This window comes from Branchiostoma lanceolatum, chromosome 4 (genome assembly GCF_035083965.1).
Source record: "Branchiostoma lanceolatum isolate klBraLanc5 chromosome 4, klBraLanc5.hap2, whole genome shotgun sequence".
In the NCBI taxonomy this organism is placed as follows: Eukaryota; Metazoa; Chordata; class Leptocardii; order Amphioxiformes; family Branchiostomatidae; genus Branchiostoma; species Branchiostoma lanceolatum.
Genome location: NC_089725.1, coordinates 27,105,342 through 27,133,230, shown reverse-complemented (window position 1 = coordinate 27,133,230; position 27,889 = coordinate 27,105,342). Strand labels below are relative to the sequence as shown.

At 42.3% G+C, this 27,889-nt stretch overlaps 2 protein-coding genes across 8 annotated transcripts; one reads left to right on the top strand and one right to left on the bottom strand.

The window, feature by feature from the left end:
- The first annotated feature begins 198 nt into the window (after positions 1–198).
- LOC136433763 (cyclin-K-like) lies at positions 199–7,033 on the top strand. Its single transcript, XM_066426253.1, has 10 exons — positions 199–309; positions 883–1,039; positions 1,370–1,451; positions 1,856–1,996; positions 2,379–2,484; positions 2,858–2,936; positions 3,388–3,566; positions 4,016–4,119; positions 4,474–4,513; positions 5,043–7,033. Exons 2-10 carry the CDS (start codon positions 903–905, stop codon positions 6,410–6,412), a joined length of 2,238 nt encoding a protein of 745 aa, XP_066282350.1. The 5' UTR covers positions 199–309; positions 883–902; the 3' UTR covers positions 6,413–7,033.
- A 415-nt stretch (positions 7,034–7,448) lies between these two features.
- On the bottom strand, positions 7,449–27,801 carry LOC136433771 (coiled-coil domain-containing protein 85C-A-like). 7 transcript variants are annotated; one of them, XM_066426269.1, is made up of 9 exons: positions 27,214–27,801; positions 25,783–26,215; positions 20,519–20,595; positions 17,500–17,613; positions 16,994–17,014; positions 15,699–15,776; positions 13,158–13,262; positions 12,458–12,503; positions 7,449–9,689 (listed from the first exon to the last, which is right to left on the bottom strand). In XM_066426269.1, the coding sequence occupies exons 1-8, from the start codon at positions 27,388–27,390 to the stop codon at positions 12,486–12,488; spliced, it is 1,023 nt and encodes a 340-aa protein (XP_066282366.1). In that variant the 5' UTR covers positions 27,391–27,801; the 3' UTR covers positions 7,449–9,689; positions 12,458–12,485. The 7 variants fall into 7 exon arrangements, with proteins under 7 accessions (XP_066282366.1, XP_066282364.1, XP_066282367.1 ...); XM_066426267.1 differs by lacking the exon at positions 12,458–12,503; XM_066426270.1 differs by lacking the exons at positions 12,458–12,503; positions 15,699–15,776.
- Between the last annotated feature and the right edge of the window lie 88 nt (positions 27,802–27,889).

Sequence of the window (27,889 nt, the reverse complement as noted above, 5' to 3'; positions counted from 1 at the left end):
TCAAAAATAGATTATGTAAATGCATTTAAATAGATGAAACATTGATTAGCTTGTGTTTTACATACGGTTTCTTATGTTATATTTTTTTCTGATGTCATTAGATTTAGAGTATAGTCTTATTTCATTCTCGACACCCCCTATGTATAATGGAATAATCTGCGCGTGGTGCCCTGCGCAGTAGCGCTGTTCATTCAGAAAGATTACAAAATGGCGACTTGTGGAAAGAAAGTGCCGAGTTTCTAGCTGTTCGTGGTGTTTTGGACGTTATTCCTGGACAGAGACGACAGAATTTGCAGCTCATATTATCAGGTAAGTACAGGGAACATTTCAAAGTTGAATCCGGTGGATATCCCTGACGAAATTGGAGTGTTATGCTACATTTGATGTGGCAGATTGGCGGACATGATGTCGTTGTCGGACGACTGTTTATAAAGTCTTTGATAGCAGTTTTCTTATAGCACCTTCCGCCCTATCTTGATAATCAATTTGCTTCCGCCGATAGGCATAGCGTAAAGAGTGTCAAGGTAAGTCTCAGGTCGGATTTGTGCTGAAATAAACCACAACCATATTTGAAATTTCATGTGTGCAATTATATTTTCAGCTTCCTTACAAAATTATACATATGGCACACACAAAGTAGTCAGAGTAAGTTCATATACTTTAGCAATCTTGCACATTGCCAATCTTGACAATATAGTAGTATGTCATACAAATGTACAAAAATTTTTACTAAAGACATCGATATTCTGTCATGCAACTTTTTTTACTAGTTTTAGAAGCCAGCTTTTGCGTTGTGAAAGTAACCCATTTGGTACCTACTGGCTGAGCTTGAATGTGAATATTGCGTTGCTTTTGTAACTCATTCCTTTATTTATGCCCCAGAACTAAGGAAAAGAAGCACAATGCCCTGCTGGTACTATGAGAAGAAGGACATTATGTGTTCTCCCTCCGCCACTGCTGGGGTGGACTATGCTACGGAGTGTAGGTACAGAAGGGAGGGAGCAAGGTTTATTATCGACGCTGGGACAGCACTGGGATTGTATCCTTTAACATTTGGTGGACAGATAAGCTTTAGTGTAATACTGATGGCTTTACTTCAGTGTAGTACTGATGTTCCTATCTTTTGTCATTACCTTCACAGATGATTTTAGGCAATACAGTTTCAATCTAAAATTCACTGTCTGTGGTTAGACATAATTTATTTTGGGCACTTATTTTATCAAAGCTGTAATAGTAAACTAATACCAGTGTAATAAATGAAGACAAGTTGACACCAGTACATATCAAAGTTCTAAGGGAGTGCCATCTATAGGTGGGATTACTGATATTTTACATTAGTAAAGGTTATACCCTTGACAATTTCTTTCAGAAAACCACAAACCTTTGCTACTGGAGTTGTATATTTCCACAGATTCTATATGTTTCACACATTCAAGGATTTCAACAGATATGTAAGTACAAACAATTGTGTTCATTCTTTCCAAATCTGCCTTAAAGCTATCATTAGTTTCTTTCTTCCAATACTCTGATGAATTAAACTTCTCCTTTTCTGTAATTTGGGTTGAAAACCTAATTTTGCACAGGTTGACAAGATAGCAATGTTTTCTAAAATGGGGATGATACTATTGTAAATTCATATAAGATTGTGGCACTTAATTAACTTCCAAGTTGAAATGTGTGAAATTGCAGACATTCCTGTACCCTTGTTTGCAAGTTTGTATATTGAATATTTCAAAATGTACAGTATGAGAGATGAGAAAGCTGCTGCCAAGTTCTATATGATCTGTCTACCATCCTCATAAGTCTGTACCTAGAGATCAAAATGTATGACACATCTTCTGTCCAACTGTAACAGGTCACCGGTGCCTGCTGTCTGTTCCTGGCCGGGAAGGTGGAAGAGACGCCCAAGAAATGCAGAGACATCATCAAAACAGCACGGGCCTTGCTGAACGACAAGCAGTTTGCTCCATTTGGTGATGATCCCAAAATACAGCAGGTAAGTTTTTACTTCTGACACAGTAAAGTTAGATGGCACTTGTAAAATGCTTGTTTCTTTCTGTAGTCTGGTATCAATATGCTTCCATTAACTCTATTATACCTTAGTTTACCTTGACATCTATCAATATGTGGTAGATGGACGTTCAATTGTACACCCAATATCATATTAATATGCAGAATGTTACTCTACTTTACAGATTAAACTACATTTTGTTCTTGGCAATGTAATTCTTTTTCTGTGTAGGTGGTAGTTCTCCCATCCACAACCCATCTCTGCAAGGTCTTGCCTGGCAACCTTTCTTTCTCTTTTCATGGTAATTGTTTGTATTAGCACCATTCTGCCATGTCAATCATAGACATGTCCTGAACCTGTGTTACAGGAGGAGGTGATGACACTGGAGAGAATCCTCCTGCAGACCATCAAGTTCGACCTACAGGTGGAACACCCCTACATGTACATCCTCAAGTATGCCAAGTCTCTCAAAGGTAGGGTCAAGTCTATTGTTGTTCGAGAATGGACTGTATTCATTGCAATGAGTTTCAGATGTTGCTTGCATTATTATTTGTGTGAAGGGTCATTGTGTTTCATTAAATTCTTGTAGTTTTTATCCAAGGTTACCTGAATAACAGGTCAGTTTCCAGATTTGAGATGCATTTGCCTGGGTGAACAATGACCTGAAACTGAGCTTCTCTGTTTTCTTTGACTGCATGAAGTCAAACGCTAATTTGTGTACTTCACCCTTTTGCCATGTCATCATTACATAAGTCACTTAAACGTGTGAAGTTCTATCACTAGCCCACCAATGCATTGCTTGGACAGGACGTGGATATAACACAGTTGATCCTTCTGTCCCTGCAGAAGATGCCCAGTCTCTGACTCTAGACAAGAATAAGCTGCACAAGCTGGTGCAGATGGCGTGGACATTTGTTAACGACAGGTACTGTGCAACATTTTGAACTGTACAGACTTGTGGGAATTATTTTGCGTACCGGTAATGACATGTTCTGAATAAGAAAGATTGCGGTTTGCAAGTAAATCTAGTTTTCAATCAATTTCGTGTTCCTTCAGTTTTGGTCATTATATCAAACTTCTTAAGTTTATGTTGTGCTTGTTCCTGACGCCATTATAACCAAATGATTTGATCTAAACGCTAAAAGGACCTGGTTCTCTGTCTTCTGAATTCTTCATGTAAGAGCTACATAAAACTGTGAATACCTTTATTTTAGCAAGGATTTAATTTCACATTGTTTTTTGGGTTTGCTGTCAAAACAATACCATATCGCCAGAAGACATGATTTTGAGCTGGAGAGGCGCTGCGAAAACTTCAAAAATAAAGCTAATGCGATTATTGTAAGATTTACAGTAAGTGGTGTTTTTCTGTCCCCCAGCCTGTGTACGACTCTGTGCCTACAGTGGGAACCACAGATCATTGCCATTGCCATCATGCACCTGGCGGGGAGACTGACCAAGTTTGACATGCTGGGGGCTGTGCAGTCCAACGCTGACAAACCAGTCAAGAACTGGTGGGACAGGTTTGAAGAGGACGTGTCCTTGGAACTGTTGGAAGGTACTATGATCCATTTTGATATCGTTAATGAAGGTTAGACATTCAGGTAATCAGATCCGTATGAAGACAGTCATTCAAGCAACTGGATAGATTTGGAAACGGTCAGACATTTCTTGTTTTATTTGCAGATTTCAATAAAGGATCATCTTTCCTGCCATCACCCTGTTTGACTTCCCTTTGAATGCTATGAATCGTTTAAGTTCAAGAGGACATACAATTTTGTGATAGTGAAAAGGAGGCGTTTATAGTGGACATGCAGAGTGCATCACTGACAGAAAATCTGCATAGTTTGCATTGGAATGATTTCAAAGATAAAACCCCTGCAAACGTTTCAAGATTCATAGTAATGTGGTGGAAGACCATGACGGCTATTTGTGTTAATGAGCATGATCAAGGTTTTTATGAGGATAATTGATGGTTCAATGATGAATGTCCTTTTCTCGCTGCAGACATCTGTCACCAGGTGTTGGACCTGTATTCCCAGCCCCAGGGCATACAAACACCCTCCCCTCCCCCCTCTCCTGCATCTAGACCTGCCAAGAGACCCAGAATAGTGAGTGTTCAGCCACTTCCTTATTGCTTGCAGGTTACTTGGCTGTTTTCATTGGGAGGCATATTGTGGATTGTGCAATAACTGTCTTATGGAAATGTTTTGTTTTCACCAAAATAGTAGGTGCCAAGAAATTACTGAAGCACAGAACAACAACAGTATGACACTATGTTTTTGAGAACAGTTTACACAATATTTCTAAACCTGCTTTGATGCTTGAGCTATGGGTAAAGGGTGGCTTCTATGTTTGTAACAGAAGTAGATTTTGCGCTTGGAGGTACATTTTGTATATTTGGATTATGCAAGCACCTCAGTGGTTCAATTTCTTACAATATGATTTCTCTTATCAAATTGCAGGAATCCCCTGGTCAGATGGAACCAAAACCCTCCACACAAGGTATGCCTTTCTGAAATCTTTCATAACAAGACTATGCATTTGGCACTTTTTCCATGTCAGGGTATCAAGTTTGATTAATGCAATTACAGTCAAACCTGCACAAGTGACCACTTTTTGGCATTCCCTCAGAAAATTTTCCACATTGATCCAAGAATTAAGTCTATGTTTATCACCTGCCCAGATAGACCCGATATTACTGGTCTCCATGGGCAGTTTTGACTGTATATCACTTCAGGTGAAGCCACACTAATGGATATATCTGTCAGCTCTTGCTGGGAAAGGATCTACTCGGTGTGCAATGTTACTTTGTTAGACTAGCTGGTACTGTAACACAGTTGATTGAATTTATAGATGCACTGCAATAGCAACATGGCTGCCAGGAGATGCTGGTCACAAAAAGGTTGATTGAAGCACGACTGTCCTTACTTCTTGCATGCTGCCATTTCTTGCTGTTTTATGGTTTATCTTACTTATCTGGTCTGATTGCTCAACCAAGTGTCAAAGCAATCATGACCTCTGTGCCCCCCAGCTGCAGCTAACGGAGTTCCCAGCGCAGAGAGAGCCGAGTTCTCCGCAGACGACTCCTCACAGGAAGCGGTCCCCTCCTCATCCACACAGAGCTACCACAGCGCCCCCACCTCCTCCACTTCGTCTGTTAAGTCATCCCCCATGGAACCCCAGTCCACAGCTAACACGGAACTGGTCTCCATGGACATATCAGAGAGCTCCAACCCTCCCATAGAGCAGAACCCTGCCCCAAGTAGTTCCACCCAACTCCCTACTCTCCAAGCTTCTGCGAGTAGTACGTCTGTACACCAACAGGTCCCTTACAACTACAAGACTAGTGGATACGCATCGCAGATCCCTTCCACTTCTGGTATCCCGGCTGCACCGGTTAGCAAGCCGCCACCTCCAACGCAAAGTTACACCCAGCCCCCTCCCCCCTCGCATCAGCCCGCGTTTCCTCCTCCTGGCCACCCCCCTCCCAACTATCCTCCCCCAAACATTCCGCCCCCCAACTACCCGCCCCCAGTGCCGCCTCCAGGTCCCCCACCCCACAACACAGCCGTGCCTCCTCCGAACTTTCCCCAGGGGGTTCCACCCGACCCCTCTCAAAGTCAAACCACAGGGACCTCTTCTTACTTACCCAAGGGTGCAGCAGATGTAAATTTCAGCCAGCAGGGCTCCACAGGTAGTTACAGCACCCAGGGTACAGAAGTGGGGCCTACTAGCTCCAGTTACAGTGCCGACGGGACCAGTATGGGCGCAGGCGGTGCCACTGGGTACAGTCAGCAGGGATATGGCACCAGCCAGGCTAAGTTTGGGTCCGAAAACTTTGTGCAACAAGGAGCTCCTCCCCCGGGTTTGTACGGTCCGAAAGGAGGGGACAACTTTGGCAACGCTCAAGGTGGTCACTATCAGCAAGCCGGTGGATATGGTTCGTCTGGTGCTTCAGGCTACGGTGCAAGTGGGGGAAACTTTGGCCAGCAGTCCGGTGCTTACGGGGCAGGCGGCGGCAGCGGTGCCAGCTACGGCCAACCCGCTGGCAACACAGGCTACAACCAGAGTGGAGGCTACCCTGGCTCGGGAAACTACCAAGGGGGGCCGGGGAAGGGGGGTGGCTACTCTGGAGGGGGGTATTCTGACAGTAGTAGCCAGTTCTCTTCAACGCCATACAAGCCACCACATACCCCCACCACCCCGGGCTACCCCACCCCACCCATGGGGGGCTCCTCCAGTTTCCAACCCAGAGGACCCCACTACGACACCCCGCGGGGCCCTCCCCCCACGGGCCAGAACAACAGCTCTGCCCCAACCCAAGGACTGCCCAGTATCAGGATAACAGGCAGAGACGGCATGTGGAACAGGAGAGACTCACGTGGGGGCTGGAACAGATAATCCAACATATATTTGATGGAAATGTTTCTCTGTTGTAGTTTGTCCCTGTTACTCCAGTTTAAAGCTCATTTATTATTTTGTCATTGTGACTCACATCTGAAAGTGTCAAAGATCTGACTTATACTTGCTTCACACCAATTAGGTTTACTTTGTCTGACTTAGTTATTGAATCTGTATTTGTCAGAATATGTATTCGTAATTGACAGAAGTGTAATTGTGATCTCTATGGCGTCCATCGTTCATTGATTGTACCTCTAGTAGTTGTGTTCACCACAGAAGTGTGACAACTCTTTTTGAGGGTTCGGTACTTTTGATTTTGTAAACTCTCACTCCATACACATCGATGAAGGTTAGACATCCAGGTAATAAGACACGCAAGGTAATGGATAAATTTGGAAATGATCAACAGCGGTCAATGGACCGTTTCCAAATCCATCCAGTTGCTTGAGTACCTGTTACCTTGCGAATTTCATTCCATGATGCCATTACTGTGCAGGGGGTTACTGCTAGGGAGTGCAGAATATGTTCTTAGATTTAACTTAAGTTAGCTGTTGCAGCTGGAGATCACTGATGTTGTGTCCACAATGTGGTCAACAAATAAACTGTACATGTACACCTACAGCCTGTTTCTCTGCTTGTCTTTACAACAAATATTTAAATGGAGACCAGTAGTGTAGAAGTGTTACTGTAGTCTTTTGCAGAATCTGTTGCTACTTGTAATTGTTGATGGTGCTGTATGACAACACATTGACAGGCCTGACACCTTCATCCACCCTTTCCCCAAAGTAACTTCTAGTTACACCCTCTTTCCACTAGAGTGACCCAATATTTGGGAGTTTGTGGATAAAGAAAGATTTTTCAAACCTTTTGTGTTTCATTGCCTTTTAAATCATGCTTTTACATCTTTCATCATATTCAAAATATGAAATCAAGGATTAGAGAAATCCAATTTTGGTCATCTTGTGTGCTATACTGCTAAGTGTGCCTATTATCATGTTAAGAAAGAGACACAACAATGAGCCAGGACATGTTGCTGTACCATATTTCAAGCATGTTTATGCTGATGACAAGAATATACAATTATAGTGGTATGATAAAGGAACCACAAAGGTCCAAGACAGCTCTAAATATGCACCAACAGGTAATATTGATGTTCTATCTACAAGGAAAATATATAAATACTACAATACTGTGGAAATTCCATCCATTACATTATTATATAAATAGCTGTCAAGAAATCATCAAAACCCATGCCACGCAGCAGAACTTGCCAAGTCTGTCCACAACGTCTGCCAAAGTCTGATCATTCATGTCTACTGATACATGTAGGTACAAGTGGTATAAATAGTCTACTTAATGAACATCACATATCAAAACATGAGGGCAACACAAACACATTGCGAATTTTTCCTTCAACTTTACATGGGTACATAAATTTCACATAACACTGAACATAATGTGGATAAATGCAAACCTTACTTAAGATACATACACATTACAAAGTATATACAATGTAGTGCAATGGCACACTAGTAACATGACAGTGTGCCTGGCTGACTAGTTTCGCAACTGGAAGTAACCAAATATTGTAAGGTACAGCCGTGGTGCATTTCTGTCGGCGGGAAGTTCCAGTTTTTGGCAATAAGACTGAAGTACCGTAAGTTGCAAAACTTCAACTCAAACACTGAATTTCATACAAGCAATAATTTCAAGGTCTGTTAGGGCCCTGTCACACTTGTGCATATATACAAGCCCGAATGAGTTGCGTATTAACATGTTTTTGGTTTAGGTTAAGTTTGCAGCCGAATAAGTAATTCCTTTGGTTTGATAACCAGACTGCACAACGATGGGTCAAAGTAGAAAACAACTTCCTCCCCGCAAACCTTACTTAAACCAAAAAAATGTTAATGCACAACTCACACGCACTTGAATATACGCACAAGTGTGACAGGGCCTTTAGGTTGCTTCAGTGCATATTTCACCTCATACCTATAGGAAGTAACAGTAATCATATGTAACCAACAGTGCACTACAGTCACAACTGCAACTAAGATATGTATGGCACTGCTAGTCACAAAGATATTCATCATGTAACACTAGAATAGTAATTATACCGTAGCTACTATTGGCACAGTTGACAATTAACCACAACATAAGGTGCATTTCTGCTAAAGTCAACATTTCTTCTTTGATCAAGAATTCTTGTGGGTAAGTCTCTATATATGTCAGTACCCTGCATGTCCCCAGTTTGAACATGGATGCACTATGGCACTGTGGGATGCGAAGGCTTCTCTTGGTTCCATCGGTTCATGAGGTTTGACACTGGTTATTCACATTCTTAGCTACCATTTTACACAATATAACTCTGTACACGTGCCATCACTGCCAACCCTTCTGTGCATCATTACCAAAGTCTGACCAAACCTGCTTTGTTTATGCATGCACGTTTCAACAGGGTTCAGTCTACTACACCACCTTCCTCACATTCTTTACACAAGACAAATTTCCAACCAACTTAAAACTCACCAGAACTTCTACAACACATACTTTTAAAAACAAGCATTCCGTGTCCAATCACTTGCATGTCTTCATTCAGCTTTCACTTGATTGAAACTGCAGTTTGTATATAAATCTTACCAACATCACTGAGAGCAGCTCAGCTAAATGTTGTCAAATCTTTAGGTTGCGTCGGCTCATTGGCAACTTGTCTGCTATGTTTGTCACTTATAAAATGCAGCTATAAAATAAGATACAATTTTCAGCTAGGACCCCTCTACACACAGACTCGTGGTACACACCAGGCTCTGCTTTCTGTGGATCAAAATGAAGTGCCACATGTAGATTGGAGACAATACACTGCACAGGGAGAAAACAAACTCCAGTGTTCCTAGTATTCTATCATGGACTTGACACAACATCCCTAGCCTCTACCAGACTCCGCGGATTGAGTGAATAGTATGCCAAGGGAGTCAGCTACGGAGAGAGGGACAATAGGTGCATGTCACTCTCTCTGTAGCTGACTCCCTTAGCACACTATTCACTCTATTTAGCCAATTTCTACTATTTTTCGAGCAATCCGCGGCGCCTGGTAGAGGCTACAACATTCCCAGCTGTAACACATCCTCCCTTATCTGGTATGGTCCACCAGTCTGAGTGTAGAGGAGCCCTGGTCCGTGCCGTTTGTCTATCTCCTGGGCGGAGGTGGTTCTGTGTCTCTCACGGGAGCGTCCTTCCCGTTTGCCGCAGGCTTCCTGTCGCCAAGCTTGCGCCAAACCACCTGCAAGACAGGAGTTTATGTCTAATTAGGCTTCTATGTGTCAAAAACTTCACCTATTTCTTAGCAAACCTAAAATAATCAGCTGGAATAGAACAAATACCGCCAACCGCAAATTTTTATAACGTTTCAAGATACACATGATGCTACATGTACGTATTGTACATGTAGTACACAACATTTAATTAACATTCTCCTTGCTGCCTAACCAATGACCAATACAGATCTGGTGCCTAACAGCTATTTTAGCAGGGAGAAGATAAAGCCAGTAAACAGGCACATTAGAGTGTAAAAGTTTGACAACTTTGTCATCTGCATGCAGATTACATGACATTGATTGGTTGGTTAAGCAAAACTGAAAACTGAACCAACAACAGATGTGATGGTGATAAATTGTCAAACAGTAGGTTACAATAACTACTACGGATGTAAGGCAAAGTGCAGTAAGTCTTCAGGATGGGAGGTTGCAGGACATCCTGTGGAATGAGACTTGTTACACGGGCCTGTAAGCTGTGAGGCTGTGAAACCTGGAACTGTACTGTTACTGGACAACATGAAGGTCCACATGGGTACTGTAGTCTGTGTTATGGTGCGGTCACATACATCATATAATTTTGATGCCATAGATGGTAGAATTGTCACGCAGACTATGACAGAACCTACTGTGACAAGGATCTAAGACAGCCTTTTCTATACCAAGACAGCTGAATTTTGCAGGATACATGAATGACTATCCAAAGAATGTCCTTAGTTTGCGTCTGCAAGCTCATACAAAGATCACACAACGCATGTCACTGGGCCCTAACACAAACTCTCACTATCTTGGGCTCTACAAAGCTTGACCAGTTTAAGAGGGCTACCAGAAACATTATTAAATCAAGCTAAGGGATAGTTTTGGCAACTATTCTGGTTATGAGTTGGATGCAAATCACCAATTTGGTCTATTCCCTGTATAAGGGTTTGCTATAACGTTGGGTAACCTAAATTCGGGATTTTTCCGATAATGGTTGACTGAAATCAATCTAGCAGAACAATAAACCATCCTTTTTTTCTATTATTCTGTCAGTATCATGTACTATCTTTGCACTAATCATATATATGGCAGATTTTGTCTCTAGTCGTGCTGACACCATAATATTTCAACTTGAAACTACCGTCCGCCGCACGCACAATTACGGTGCTGTCGGACAGGGGGGCACATTAATTCGGGAGAGAAGATTCGTCTTGAATATCTTACCGCTAATTACATTTTATACAGCAGCTATTCGTTCCATCCTTGGCTTGAGGAGAGTGCTATGGATATAGACGTGTCCAAGTAAAAAAATACATGAAAAAACAGCCGTACCGCACACATCAGGCCAGTTCGGGAACAACCCGTGTGTTGAGTCGGTAGAACTTCAGTCAAAGTCGGCCCATCGTCATCATCGGGCAACGTGTAACGTTACATTATTCATGGCAAGTTAGCTGGATGCCGTAGCAATGGTAATACTACTATGTCCATGTGTTCCTTGTTGTGTTAGGAGCAAACTTTGAGGAAAATATCTTCCTCAGTCCGGCTCAGTCCACTATCACACGCAGCATTTAGACAAAAAAGTGTTCCTCACAAACCTTTGTCGTCTGCTTGACAACAGGATTCTGGTTAACAATATGGCGGCGGGAAAATACACGTGCCGTAGGTTGTAGCAACAGAGAGGAGTTCTGATGATTGATCACACTTAGAATCCAGTTGCAGGTTAGCAAAAGAGATTGTAATAAGTTGTCTTATAAATAATTGTGTTTAGCAGGCAGGAGATGTGACATTTGTCTTATAAACCAGCGAACAACCGTGCTGGGTGATTCTCCCACGAAGCCCCCAGACTCTGTCAATAAGGGACGGAGAGTTTTTGACGTAGCCAACTTCTAATGCATGGTTATCGAAGCTTTTCAGCCAGTGTTCTGAATACGTTAGTCTATCTGCTTTGCATTGCTGGGGTTATAACTGATTTTGCATCTAGCACATATCCCTAAATACCCCGTTTTCGAAAAATCCCGACTTTAAGTACCCCACGAATTTAGGTTACCCAACGTTACAATTTGCCAAATAAATATTCAGATGGAGATGAACCAGAGCACTACTACACTCCAAGCAAATGTGTGATCCAGCTCAGCCCCAGTTTTTTATGCATGTTTTTTCAGCATTTAGCCTGCCTTTTTATGGTAGTGTACCTCTAGACAGGACCTGTGGGCATCCATGCACCCAGTCCTACATTAAAGCTGCATGGTTACCAGAACTGTAGGCAACTCAGCATGTAAGATACGACTGTAAACATTAGTCTAGATGAAGAACGATGACATGGAAAATAAGGCCCAGGAAATAAATGTTGTGTTTCCGGTTACCCAACCAATGCTAGCAAAACCCTGCTGAACCTACCAGCCTTTCTTGGTCCACCGCTGGCAAGGGACATAAAACTTTCAATCTGATGAAACTAGAACAGTATTCCAAGCAGTCTTTTCTTACAGACTTCCTGAATTTCAAACTCTGTCAACAGATTAATTCACACCTTGAACAGTTGTAAGAATGTGTAGTAAACATTGTGCTTCGTTGTTCAGTTGATTATTATTATTCGTTGGACTGCTTTGGCCAAAATCTTTTAAAAAATCAAAAAAACAATCTCTACCTATCAACTCTTATTTCAATTTTTTCAGGGCCATAATCGGAAACATGACATTGCTTTTCCTGGGCCTAAGGAAGCTGGTGGTGTGACTCTTATAGGATTCTTAGCCAACCAAACCTTCCCTCCATGTTCTGGGCTTTCAGCATTACTCTGAGTCTGACTCCTACAAAGAAACAAGAGCAGCCAGCTCAAGTTTACATCACAGATATAGCACATAGCACAGAAAAACAGATACACACAGGTTTCGAACTTGAAAGTATAGGAAATATAGGTTGGTCTTTGAGCACATAGTACAGAAAAACAGAATCTGATATACTTGGGATCTGAACTTGAAAGTATAGTAAATAAAGGCACATAGTACAGAAATACAAATACACTCAGGATTCAAACTTGAAAGTATAGAAAATATAGGTTCGTCTATGAGTATGAGCACATACATGTAGTACAGAAATACAGACACACTTAAAATTCGAACTTGAAAGAATAAAAAATAGGTCTATGAATAGTTTGAATTCATCTTGTTGATGCCAACGCATGGATAGAAAGGTAAACAGTACAACGAAGGTAAGAAACCAACAGACCAACATTGGCCAGAGTATGTGTACATGTACAAAATAACTGTCCATCTACACAAGAAAAAGTGATTGGTTTGATGTCTTGATGAGGGCATGAAGTAGAATAGCGGCAACATGGTATCTATCCTATTCTAGTTCTTGTTTGCAGGAGGAGCAAACCAGAGCTTAAACAGGTGGACACCAGGCAAGAATAGGAGGTAATGTCTCCATACAGTAGTACATTTGTATCATTGTGTACTTACATTACACATCTCTCTGACAATGGCCTTCTCCTTGTCACTCAGCTCTCCATTGTATTCCTCCGTCTCCCTGTCCAGCTTGTCCATCTGCTCATGTACCTCCAACACCTACACAGGTAAGAAGACAGACGCCAGGTGTTAACACTATCAGACCAGTAACACACAGGTGGTAACCTCAGCACAGGCCGAGACCGGCAATATCTACAGACCTGTTCCACGTACCACAAAGTCCACCTGAAGAGAAAACATGCCCAGGAGAGAGTTATTACAGACAGCGAGAATGTTAAAAGAAAAGCACAAGGACAGCAGGCATCAGAGAGAGAGGGGTCAGTCACATATATTCTTACGACAAGGAAAGAGTTAAGTTTCCTAACTTTTACTTTGTAGTAACCACCACATGAACTTGTTCCTATTCTACTCTTTACATATTGTATGTACCGGTATTGAATTTGTTTTTTTGTGCTGCGTATATTTAAATTGTTGTCTTACCTCTTACCTGAAACGTTTATTTTCCTTTATCATGTGTGATTATTTGTTTATTATATGATCTATCACATAATTACATAATGCTGATAATTTTACACATCATGTATGTGCTCTAGCTGAGCAGCTGGCCTGATGTCAGTGTTCTGGTGCTCTTGGATCACTGTACCCGACCTGCAGCACAGAGACGGTCACACCCTTGACCCTGGGTTGGAATGCATTGTGCTATTCTTGTGTGCAAGATTTATCAGCATGTCATCTGTGTCCCAAGCCACTATTTTATCACTATTTTTGATACAGCAACACTGTTGAAGCCTCTGAACGCATTTCTACGCATCTGGCAGGATACTCAAATGCCTTCACTGTTCTGCTTTTTGTCTGTTGTTCTATAGTGATAGCCTAGGCGTTACCCCAGCACAGAACTGTGTGTGACCTGGCTGCTGACCTTAGCAGACACAAGCATGTCCCCCATACGTGGCTACAATCTGTCCCAGTCACGTTTGGACATAATGGGAGTTTAGCACCTGCCACCAGTGTTACATTCCCAAATCATATACATGTGTATCTACGGTATGTTATCATTACATGACCTTGTGTTGATTTTCACGTTTTACACCTTCCTGCCATCCTGGAACAGTGGGGAACCACACTACTCAGAACCACAGTACAGGATAAGGAAGATTCACCAAAAGACGGCTGCCCTTTATGATACCAAGAATATACGACCACATCATTCTCAAGTCATAAATTGTTGTGGTCATATTTTCTGGAACAATCCTGCATGGGCTTATACTGAAATCCAGCGGGTATAGCATTCACGACTGGCTCCCAGGCAAGCACAAGCCACTGACCGCACTGATACTTTGATACTAAAAAGTCTCATTTACGTATTTCAGCCAGGGTAGCACACCCACATGAACTTGAAGCCAGCGGCTCCAACAATATTGCATCAGCTGAGTCTCTGGTTATTTCCTTATTTACTCCAGTGCCAGAACAGGAGTGGCTTCCTACATTCCAGCCTGTCTGGCAGCTGGGCAGCTACAGAAACAGACACTTCGCATGACCTGATATCACTGTGGATTACATCACCCCTAAGCCCTACTGTAATGTTGGGAATTTAATGTTCCTATCAACCTTATCACACGATTGACAGTGCGTCACACATTGCTTATTGAACTGCCAATTACATCCAATACTTCCAATGACCTGATATCACTGTATTATGATTTATATCACCCCTGCTAACCCAAACTGTAATGTTGGAAGCCTAATGTTCTATCAATCCTAAGGCTTGTTAGAGCACAATCACGATCAACAGTTATCGAACACAATCAATGGATCGCCAAAGGTGCTTATTGAACTATCGATCGCAATCAATACTTTTGTATTTCTGAATCAGATGAGTTGGTTCCAATCCTCCACACAGAGGCTATATTTCAATCGTTTACAGTAACATATATACCTTGTAGTTAGAACAACCAATACGAGTTACCCCAAACACACCGTGTCACTTACAGCTTACACTTAAGGACTGTGGCATTTAACAGAATGGATGGATGTTGATGTAGCAGCTGCGTAAGGCTGAAAACTAAGTCCACAATCTGGGTGTACAGAACTGCGCTGGCACTATATGGCATTTAGAGTCTCCTTTTCATGTGTGTTCAAGGTTTGGGGATGCCGATATATTTGGCTTTGAGGTCGAGGAAAGGCCGGTGCTGTTATGGTGAATGGATGAAATGTCTCATGGAGAGAACTTAGTACTATTGACATTGTCCTCATAATAACATTATAAAGTTACAAGACTGGTTAGATTTTTACATCTCAAAGTTGGTTAAGTGTGATAAGTACAGGAATAGCTAAGCAGATACGACAAAGAACAAAAACACAGCCTTAAAATATACAAGTTCAGCACCCACACCAAAGAGATTTTGAAGTTAGCAACAAACAAACAAACAAACAAAAACAGTCAGAGAGATTCCTTGGTGAAGTTTTACTCCAGTGGAGAGTTACAGGACAGCAGAGAGTGAGGACATCACACGTAAGGTCTCTGGTTGTTGTTACCTTCATCGCATGCACAACTGCCTCCGGCTTCTGTGGCAGCGCAGACGAGAGGTGTTCTCCCTGCTGCCAGGCAGATCCCTACAGAAACCACGCCGTAAATAGAGGGGTAGAAAGGGGTTAGCATTGAGTTGGTACAAGTCAAAGGCACATCTCATCTCCTCCTTGCTTCATGATGTCGTCTTCCTATAGCTTGCTCTACAACATGCCAATCATTATTAAGCGCTGGTGATACTATGTTTCACTTTATCAGCGTGCAAGTTGCTGGAACAAACATGGTGAATGAACTTCCATGCTTATCATACCAGAATGCCATACTCTATGAGGAATATCTTTTCTTGGCTTTGCTGTACAAATTAACAGGTTTCAACAGCCATGTGATGGAAGACCACTTCTAATAAGTGTAACTATATATTCATAGATTATCAACAATTTCCCTTTTACCAACTGCAGCAGTATAATAGCTTTTAGTATAATTCAGCGCTGTTTGCTCAATCCCTAAATGCACCTGTTCAATCAACCAATAGCATGAATTTAAGCACCTTCCTTCATGGCACAAAAATACATTGGTTAAAATGCAAACCTTTGTCATCTTAGCAACAGGTTCATTGTACACTATTAGTTACATAACATATTGTACTAGTATGTTACCCCTGTAAAAAAGTCAAGTGAAAGAAATAGAGACAATGGTAGAAAAGACTGTTTACAGAGTCAGCTACAAGTAGGTTATGATAATACCAGAAGCAAACAGGGGATTTAAGATCATCCCCTTTGTTAGCACAACATACCATTATCACCAAGCACCTTCATCCCTTCTAAGCTCTACAAGATCCTGGTTCATATGGTTTCTCCATGTACATGTGATAATCTTGTACAAATGTCATTGTGCGCGAAGAATTGAACTACCAGGCAGGACCTGTTCAAAGGAACAGCAACCGCAGCATTCCAGCCAGACTTGACGGTAGAGGGCATTCATCTTAGAGGAGGAAGCCAAAAGTGGGTGCAGGAAATCCAGAGCGTCTGGAGTTTCGGAAATTTCAAACTCACTGGAATGCTATTTTTCACATTTCAGGAGGCAAATTTCAACCAAAAACAAATGGAAATGTAAACTATACATATTGTTTTTAATGCATGTTTCTCAAAAGATTTCTGGCCCTGTTGACGTCCTGACAGAAATATATTGGATGCCCTTAGACACAGTGGAAGACATCCAGCATACAAAAGGTGATCCAAAGACGCCAAAACGTCTGTCTGGCAGGAATGCTGACAGCAAGTCATCAGAAGTAAAGGCACCTTACCTGATATCGCCGATACTGAGGCTTTGAAAACAAGGGCGGAGAGAGAGTATTAGTTACAACAGGGATGACAATGAGATGTTGTTACAACAATATCAGCATGACGTGTGAGTGTACGTCCACCATGTTAGTGTTAGAAGACTGGTGAGGATGAGGAGCTAGTTAAGTACTTACATTCATGAATAAAAAGACTCTCTGTACAAAACTGACTGTTTTATTCCACTAATATTTCGGTGACCATCTGTCACCTTCCTATGGGCATTTCTGACTGGTACACTTTGTAAACACTGCAGCAACTAGATCTCTGTATACATGTAAATACTTAACTTTTGTTAAGAAATAAATAGTGTCTGTAAGCAGTGACACCTACAGCTGCAGTACCATTCAGAATTGCCTTCAGGAAGGTGACAGTCACCGAAACATTGGTTTAATAAAACACTTGGTTGTACCTAAAGAGTTTTTTTATTCAGTGACTTGCCAACCTGATGAAGCTATTCAGGGATACTTACGTTCATGTTCATGACAGGTGTGCCGGCTCCACTTCTCTGAGAGCTGGGGCTGGGGGTGTTGACCCTGGGGGAGGAGAAAAACCTCCTGTCCAGGTTCCCCACCCTATCCAGTTTCTGTTTATAGCAGGACAGAAAGTGGGGCACTTAGTGGAGCTGTTTTTTGTGCTCCTGGCAAGGCCCTTCTGGGGTGGACAGTCAGGGATTGAAATACTTTCTTTTTCTATTACCCGCAACACTACATGTTGTCAGAAATTTTGTCTGTAAGTTTGATAAACTTTCTTCAAATAATTAAGCCACTGATCCTATCCTATTACAACTTTCTTTGACAAAATAAGCCTTTTTTGATGTTCTTAAATCCCCCCCCCCCTCGAGGGACAAAAATCTGACCTTCATGACATGAAAATACATTTTCGACTCAACTGCATGTCTTTGACACCTTGCTGAAACCCCAACCGGAGGGAAATTACAGATATACTGAGAGAGACGGACAAAAATGTAAAGCTGATGAAGGCCCTGCTGCGCTCTCAATATTTCTTCTGAAAACTGCAGGTTGCAAGTGGGTATTTCAAGCCCTGACAGTCTCTGTCTCCGTTAGACATAGCCATGAGTTTTACATGTACAACAGGAACATTGTCAGTAGGGGTGGATACCGGTTCGGCTCGATCAGGTTCGAGTCCAGGTTCAGGTCCAGAGGTTTAGGTTCAGGTCCGGACCTGAACCTAAACCTGATCCTGTCTAGTTGATATCTTAGTATACTTAGGTAATATCAAACCAATATGTATTTGAATGTTGCACTTACTTTCAATGCCCTTTTTGTCAGTGACTAAAAAGCAGACTTACAACACTTTTTATTTCATCAAAATATAATTAGTTGCCTTACATAAAATATCCAGAGTTCGAAATAAATTCAATAAAACAGCGTGCGAAATACCCGGTTGTGCACTTGCGCGCCCAAGCAAATTTTGCTTGGCGCAACTAATTTCCAAATCCAGGTAGCGCGGCACGCAACCCAATATGAGCCGGCACGCAACCCAATATGAGCGGAGGAAGCTCACAAAAACAGTGTCACTCTCATAAAATTCGGTACATTTTCAGTGATTGAAACACAGCAATCAACACCTTTTTGTTCTTAACCATCCAAACCCGTTCCGAAGATAGATCGTGAAATTAGCGCTGGAAAAAGGCGAATAAACTGCTGTCGGCAGTGTCGGCAAATCAAGCTTCAGCCCTCCCATTTTCATATGTAAACAACAAACCTGTCAGCCCTTCCTGCGTTCTAATTCTCAAGGAGGTTCTCTATTTCCCTCCTTGCAATTCCCAATTCAACACGCCACTCCAGCGGACAGCAGGGTAACTCAAAACCTTACATGCTTTAATAGCAAATCCTCTGATGGATTTTAGCGCATGGCCACATGTTTTCCAAAAACTGGCAGCCCGTAAAGAATCACAAGTTTACGCCAAGAAAATCCAGTCCATATATGGTTAATATATGCATCCATCCTACGGCTCTGTGGCTAAGGTTGTCATGGTAAAGCTCGTCGGCAAAGCCCTCAAAGGAATTTAACTCCGCCCTCCGGCCTATCTGGCCTACTGAGCTCACGTGCCCGGGCGGTGAAGGGAGTAACTCCGCCCTCGCCCTCCCTGGCCTAGTACTGGGCTCACGTGCAAAAACAGCCGGCTTCCCGGCGGATTACTTTTGACAAGGCTGTGACCGTTAATGCGTCCCGAACTCGTAAAAATTGGCTGTGTACACTTGTACAAGAAAGAAAAAAAATGTTGTTTGCCCCATGTTTAATTTGCTGATTCTTCATTTGGAGTGAAAATTTACGCGAGTTTATGAGGATACATGATGCCGATTCCACTGATAATCGGCACCAACCTCGTGGCTGTGTGGTAACTTTTAACGTTTTTTTTCGTTGCATATTTTAGTATCGACTTAAAACTGAACCAACAGTTATAGAAAGAGGTGAATATGGACTTATTTTAGGCTAATCTAGTTTGATTCAATGCTATTTTTCCTCTTCTATGGCCATAGAACTGAGGAGATGTCTAAGTATTCAAATATTTCTACTTTGTTCCGACTTCCGGGTCCAAAAAACCGGTTCACGACTTTCGGTTTTTTTGACCCGGTTCTTGCATGTTTTTCCGGTCCAAACCGGTCCAGCTGAACCGGTATCCACCCCTAATTATCAGTGCACACACAGACAGACACACAACACGATCTTTACAGCATCACAGATCATGCAGCGTGGTTCACTGGGCGAGCCTGGACAACTTACACATACATTCCATGATGTCAGTTAAGCAATGGGAAGAGATTTAGTTGACAAATGTATGAATGTGGGACAATCTAGCCTGACATCCAAACCTATCATAGCTCTGAGTCTCCTCCCAGCAAAAAAGTATTTGTGGAGAGGAGACTCAGGAGCTATAATAGGTTTGGATACCAGGCTAGGGACAATTGGGGACAACAAAAAACATGGTTTGCATGACATACTAACACAAAGCTGACATCTCTTGGGAAGTTAAAGAATACTTGACCTGATGTCCTACCATTCCTTCTCTGACTTGATAGAGAAATGATTGCAGAGCACATCAAACATCCATGTATCTTTCTTCTTCTGCCAGTGCTCTTGTTTCCAAAATAACATCCACGAAAACTATAGCCTGTGTCCTTTAGTCCTCTCTCGCTTCAACATGTATTTACGAGAAAGATAGCTGCAAAAGGTTTGGATACCAGGCTACAAAAACCAAGTACAGCACTTGTGGCCTATAACACCACAGTGCTTTATGCCATTTAAACAGGCTACTCACTAAGATGGGGCAGATGAAATTTTGCAAAGTCATAGTGATATCTGCAGCTATTAGTTGGAGTGTCTGTAACAACGTTCAGCGCTTTACGTTACAAATATTGGTCCTCCGTCTGCTTTTGAGAAGCAGCTCCCCTGCCTGTCTAATTCTAGCTGGCCCTGTCTATGCCTTATTTTGATCAAGCGGGTCCCCTGCCTGTGCAGCCTACCTGCAACAGTTGTTTCCTGTCCTCCTCCATCAGCCGTATCCTCTCCTCCAGGCGACGGATGTACTGCAGAGTTTGCTCTGGAACGAGAGAGAGATGCAGATGTCAACAATGTGTGGGGTACTACTATGATACAGAGAAAATATTTCAGCTACAGGTCCAAAACACCAAAAGTTAATGTACCAGTAATGTACCTCGATAAAGTACAATCAAGTATACACTTATTTCTTGACTAAAAACATTTCCTAAAAGCAATTCCTATCAAAACGATAATCCAGCACTGTAACATTGTATTGGCATTGAAATCTGTAGCTGTGCCTGTATGGCTGGTATAACCGCCCTTAGGCGTAACACACCAGAAATCAGCACCATTATTCATGACGGACAAAAATTTCACCAAAACAAAATCAGAACTTCCTGACATGAAAAAAAATAACAACATGGGCACCAAAACAATGAGTGGGATACCTGGAGACAGCCCTGTTTTAATGTAAGCTCTTTGCATGAGATAAGTCAAAATGGTCTTTCTGTTAACTGCTTCTGTCATCATTGGAGACTACAAGTTGCTTTGGTCAATTGTTCAGGTCCAGACCTGTAACGTAACCTCTGTACCTGATAAATAGCAACATGTCCATCACTGGAGCAGAAGAATAGCCACTCAGCATACCTACAAAAGGTCAAGTGCATGGCAAGCACAACCTGCTCAAAGGTCAAAGTTTCATCCACATTTATCATACCAACACAGGTGAGATTGGAGTCTTCTAAGCTTTGAGAAATTTATGACCAACTAGGTCTAGAACTACTGCAGCAAAATGTAGATACCACTGCAAGAAGAAAGTTGCCTTGTGTTACTACAAGAGTTTGCAGCACAAATGATTCCTCCCTTCCCCATGTAAGAAACTCTAGAAGCCCTGTAACAAGTAATGACCTCGAACCTTGGAGGTAACAAGCAGACCCAGACATCTAACATCTGGATTATGTCCAGGACTGGAACCCCTGGGAGTGGGATATCTGTCCTTTACCCTCTACAGTTCTACAGTAGAACACAGGAGGCCTACACACTAATGAGGCTGGGCAGGGCTGTGCTGCCTGTCTTCAGTCTACATAATTGGAGAGCAAAAAAATAGCTTCTTAAAGTCTTAGAAGTAAGGATTAACCTTTTCCACAAGACTGGTCAAACTGAAGACAGCGGTACAAAACAACGAAGGGAGGGGGTAGATGTGTTTGCAGCCCTTTGCTTTCTTTCCTTCCTGTCAAAATGGACAATACTACTAGTGTGTTACAAAGATAGCTTCCTCACCAAGTACTGTACACACTGAGCCCTAGGCCCTCTACTCTACACCTCCTTGATTGCAGCAGTAGATCAAAAGAACAGTCTCTTCAGCTAAGCTGGGCAAACATGCTGTCCTGACATGGTAATTACCACCAAGCTGCTACTATGTATTCCTGATAAACACAGTGAGCAAGATATTTTAATTTAGACACTGGAAAATACTAATTCCCGTACAAGGCTGGTCTGGCCATGGTTATTTCTGTGCTTTGACAACCTTTACAGGCTTTCTGATATCCCACAATGTGTGATCACAGATCTTTTCTAACGATTATTTCAGGGTAAATTACTAAATGCAAATTGCTTGACAGTAAATACTTCTTCACACTTTGGGTGCGCAAAGATTCCGGTTATCTCCTTTCAAAGTGTTAAAATGTGGTTTTGAGATGCCGCAAATTTTTAGTACCCCGGATCTGCATCATACATGTATACCCACTGGCGATGAACCAAAGGACAAGACATGGTCAGTCTACGTTCAAATACCCCAGTAGTGATGGCACTGCTAGTGTTGTTTTCACAGTAAACTCTACCAGCAGCAAGACTTATGGACATTGGCAGGAGAAATTAGATCTGTTCTAGGAAAGGCAGAGGACACATCTTATCTAATCTAAAGTGATAGATCTACTAACCAGTAGGTATCCTGATACTAGACTGGAGGGGCCTGGTCCTTACCTTGTGTTTGGATTCGGATATCTTTCAAGTAACATTACATTACAGATACATGTACATGTGCATGCATCACAGACTTTTCTACAACTTCAACTACAAGTACAAGTGATGAAGCTGACTGATGTAGATTAATTTCATGTAACACTTAATACGTTTCACAAACCCAAGTACATTGTACATAGCTTGTGTGATTCAAGGGTTGACCGAAGGTGGAAATGTGCAAAAGAATATACAATGTACATATATTCTTTAACCAAATATCAAATATCTATTTTTCACTTGATTTCTGGTTGAAATGTAAGCTTATATAAGTTATAATTCCATTTGGTTTTGTCCTTCGATTTCCTTTTGGACACCATGAACTGCCATGACCTCAAAAGTCCACAAACCCACAGCTTAAGGGTAGAAAGAATAGAGCTATCCATCATTTGAGATCAGCAAAACATGCCAAAGCTGACAGCCATCTACTTAGGGAGTATGATACAGCATTGTTACTGAAACATTCTCTATATTGCATATAGGGGAACTGTCTGCACACAAACAAACATGCATTCCTTTCAGATATGCTATCGTCCATGTCAACAACATTTTTGGTATACACGGTGACAAAAACCACAGGCTAGGGCTTTCAGTGTACAACTAGGCTGACATGGGTATTGACATGGTACTGTACAATACACTGCTTTGTTTCTCCTTCACTGTAGTGTTGGTCATGAACTTTGGAGGCTGAGCTGCATTGTCCCTTTATGAAGAAAAAAAATGAACAGCATTCCCCTTTCACCCCAAGCTTGACTAGTTGTGTGGGGCTGTGGTCCGATGTGGATGCCTGCACAACAGATCCCACGGCCCGATTATACTGTATATAAAAGGGGCGCCTTTCTGGCAGTTTGTCCTGAGGCGATTTTGGTCTTCATCCCTCACACTGTTGGAGCGATGCCAGCGATCCCTGTCCCTTGGAGGCAGACTCCAGATGTGATACTACTGCTACTGCTTACAGAATCCTTGCTTCAGATCAGGGCTGTCCCCAGCTTTGAATCTTTTCTGTCCCTCTCATTGTCTGGGAACCAATGTTGTCAATATTCATTGCTAAATCATTTCTAAGTCATTTTGAGCTTACAAATACATATTTTCATCAATTTCATGTTAGGAAGTACGGACTTTTGGGATGGATGGGGTGACATTTTTGTCCGTCCCAACAAGCAAATTTCCATCCCAAGACGGACAGAAGGATGGGTCCTGGAAACAGCCTTGCTACACACCCATCCATCCTCACTAATTATTCATCTCCACAGCTATCTTTCTTTGCATCATCAAAAGTAGACAGAAGATCTACTGAATATGTACAGAGGGATTAACTACTCAATCGTCATTACCAATAGCAGCAGGCAAAAATAGCAGCAGCTGATATTAGATAAGACTGCACAGCTCAAAGGATTACACAGATGTTAGACCTGGCAGCCTTACCAGACCTAAACCAAACTTTCAGCTCTCAAGTTACACTTGGGGATTTCTATCACATGATAACTGTCACTTTATCTTGCCAATTTTCTGACACCATTGGATGATGTTTTAATACAAGACATTCCCCTCTTCAGAAATGTTTTGTGTGTGAAAAGTAATTTTTGCTCATATAATTCTTCATGCCCTTATATGTTTATCGTGTAATAACAGTAAATACAACCCCAACCTGCTAACGAGAAATAAATAGGTTTTCCCCTTTCAAATGCACAGACATGAAATTCAACTGGAAGGATTTTCTTACAATTTCTTCATCATTGTCTTCTCTTTTTTTTTTACTAAAAGAAAGGTTTTGTTCCTCCTAAACATAACAAGAGTCCGTAGGACACAATTCTCCGTGAAGTATTTATAGTATGTACAAGTATTGACCCACACAAATTGCATCTCTGCTCAGTCCAAGTAGTGTTTTAGAGCAAGTAAAGAAAAAGTGTTTGTTTATCTTTTTCTTTCGATACAGGAGTGGTCAACCTGCTGAAAAGTATGTTTTCACAGCATGGCACAGATGGGATCTAGAAATTCCGGGAAAAGTCACAAAGTTAGATCTAGATGGCCGCTTTTCAATTATCAACGAACCCTTCAGCCTTACAACTAAGATGTATCAGAAATCACAAATATGCAGTAAATCCTCTTTCCACAATTTATTGCAGGCCGGCCTGATCTATAGCTATCAAGCTATTTGCAATAAAAAAGGCTAATTTATATTATCGTAACATTTCACGAAGGTCAAAGGTCACCGGATCTAACCACCCGGAAGTGACACTGGCGCGCGCACTTTTCTGAGATATATTTCTCAACAATCTTTCATCCCCTGCGTAAACTTTTTACATTGTCACAGCCTCCGTATTATAAACTACAAGTGTGGTAAGTTTGAAGGTCCAGAGATTTGCCATTTTCACACTGTGCGTAAAAATGCATCGTCCGTCCCGTGCGCACATACTGTATGCGAGTTGCGAGGGACACGGCATACTTAATACTCAGACTGGAGGTCACTATGCACATGTTCGCAGCTAAAACTCACAATTCCCGTTGCCGCATTGGTATGTAACTTGGTATATCGTTTGCTAGGTTGCGTGTGGTGATGCACGTTGTCTATTTTTCAATGTAACAGTGACTATACGATCACAGCAAGTAAGGAAGATTTATACCCCGTATCTGCCTGAAGTATTCCAGTCATGCATAACGGATTATAACATGGTCCCTATGGCAGGGCAGTGGGACATAGCATTAATTATAGGGGTGCAATTACGATATTGGATTGACGTTTAAAGTAGTTATGGTGTAACAAAGCTATTGTGCATCACCATGCCAAACCAGGCAAACGGTATGCCAAGTTACACACCAGTGTTACAACGGGATCGTGAGTTATAGCTGCGAACGCGCAAACAAATGCATTCCCAATACTCCCAGAAGGAGGTCATCCTCCTTCCCGGAGTAATAAACTCTTTTGCCTTTGTCTTTCAGTTCCGGTACTGCCCTTTTCTGAAAGCATCAACTCAACCAAGGAAAGCGATGGAAGCTCATTTAGTCATTCATTATGCAGTAGAACAACACCAATTATCAAAGAAACTGATATTCCAGCTGATCGCTTGTCATGGGAAAATTAAATGAAAGTTAATTAATCTTAGCATAAATATTCATGAAACTCAAAATTGTGATTGCTCTAAAGATGTAAGGCTTTCATAATTTTGTGCATAACTTATTTTGATGTATCAGATTTGTACCAATAAAATGAAAAACAATCTCCACCCACCATTCAAACCATTGATTCCTCCCTGTGCATCGTGCTCCGGTGTCAGCGAGTTGTTACTGCTCCCGTCTCCCTGATCCCTGTTGGCTGTGCTTCCGTTCCCGTTTAACTCCCGTACGCTGCACTGCGAGCAGATGGAGGACCGCGACCCCTCGCGCTCCCGGTCCAGATACAGACAGAGTTCCTTCAGTTCCATGTTATCATGGATCAGTTCGTCCTGCTTGGTCTCCAGCTCTTTCAGTTTTGTCTGATACGCCGCGACTTCCTGTCGCATCACCGTGGCCGTGTACCTGCCGAAGCGCTGCCACTCCCGGGCCAGCTTACGTCCCTTCTGGCGGTCGTCGTCCAGGAAACAACAGAGGTCTCGCAGTTCCTGGTTGTCGTCCTGTAGTCGCTGGTTGACCTCCTTCAGGCCGCGGATCTCCAGGAGATGGACCTGTGATAGCCGAGGTGTAAAGTATTATTTGGGTCAATCCACACCTAGCACAATAGATAATAATGGATAAGTGGTTAGGAGGAGGAGATGTTGCTGCACTTCTAGAAGCTCTACCAACGTTAGTGGGTCACAGTGTTACTACTGGACAGAACGTAGAGAGATGCAAAAGAAAACTAAGAAAAATTTAACATTTGGGGCAGATTTTAGTCAACTCCCATCTCCAGGAGATAGACCTGTGATAGTGGAGGTGTAAAGTGTTATTTGGGTCAATCCACATCTAGCACAACAGATAATAATGGATAAGTGGTTAGGAGGAGGAGATGTTGCTGCACTTCTAGAAGTTCTACCAACGTTAGTGGGTCACAGTGTTACTACTGGACAGAACGTAGAGAGATGCAAAAGAAAACTAAGAAAAATCTAACATTTGGGGCAGATTTTAGTCAACTCCCATCTCCAGGAGATGGACCTGTGATAGCAGAGGTGTAAAGTGTTATTTGGGTCAATCCACATCTAGCACAATAGATGATAAAGCATAAGTGGTTAGGAGGAGATGCTGCTGCACTTCTACTGACATAATAGCTGGTCAGGAAGTTACCATTTGACAGAATGCATAAAGGAGACATAAAAAGATGCGAAAGAAAACGAAGAAAAATCTAACATTTGGGGCAGATTTTAGTCAACTCCAATATGCTCCCATCATAATGTATAATAGCCTGATGTGGATGATGAGTCCTCCCATGCAATGTTTATCTTTCATGTTTAATAGATAGATGGAACCCTGGGGTTTGATGTGCCAGGATCCTTTTGTTTGGTCTTATTTGAATACGAATTATCCGTGATGGTGTGCATTCTGTCTTTTCTTTTTATGTACTAAACGTGTTACAATTGACCCCGAAGTTGTATACCCCCTGTGGAACCCTATACAACTCGACGAGTAGCCAGGATTTGCAACTGAATGTCTCTCAGGCGCAGACAAATAATTTGCAGTACACACTGACCTGCATCCGTTTGTTGACTTCCCTCATGAGGTTCCCGTGCTCGGACATCAACTTCACCTTCTCCTCCTCGGTGGCTCGGAGGCGGCGGATGACGTCCTCCGGCCCGGCCCTTCGCAGCTCGTCGTCGGTCATCTCGTTTGTCGGCCGGACGATCACGCTGTTCCTGCCCGACGCCATAGCTAGCTTTCCCGGATTTCTTGTCAGGCACAAACCTTGATATCAGTTCCAACCCTAATCAACACCAGACGACAAGTGTTTGGATACGTTTGTCTTCTGGACGTCTTGTAGACCGGAAATGTGAGTAAGGGGTCTACAGCAAAATTCCGACTTTCAGCAGCCGATCGCGATCTGTCCCAGGTGCGATCTAGACACAACCAGCGGCGCGATTCCGGCCTTGTTACGTCTCTTTCCTCTTCCTCACGTTCACTTGTATATCATCAACAGCGTCCTCACACGCTTGGTTACATGTGCGGGCGTGGAAATGATCAATACCACGCAATATAAACAGGAAAAGACTTTGAAATGTAACAGCCGAGCGTTGTTTGCTCGCTACTATCGGCTGTCCCCTACCAAGATGGCCGGCCGGAAAGCTGCTGACCTCTGACATTACTCTGGCTGTTCTACTTAGTAGTTGTACCCATCGTAAATATATTTTACATGCACATATATGGTACTC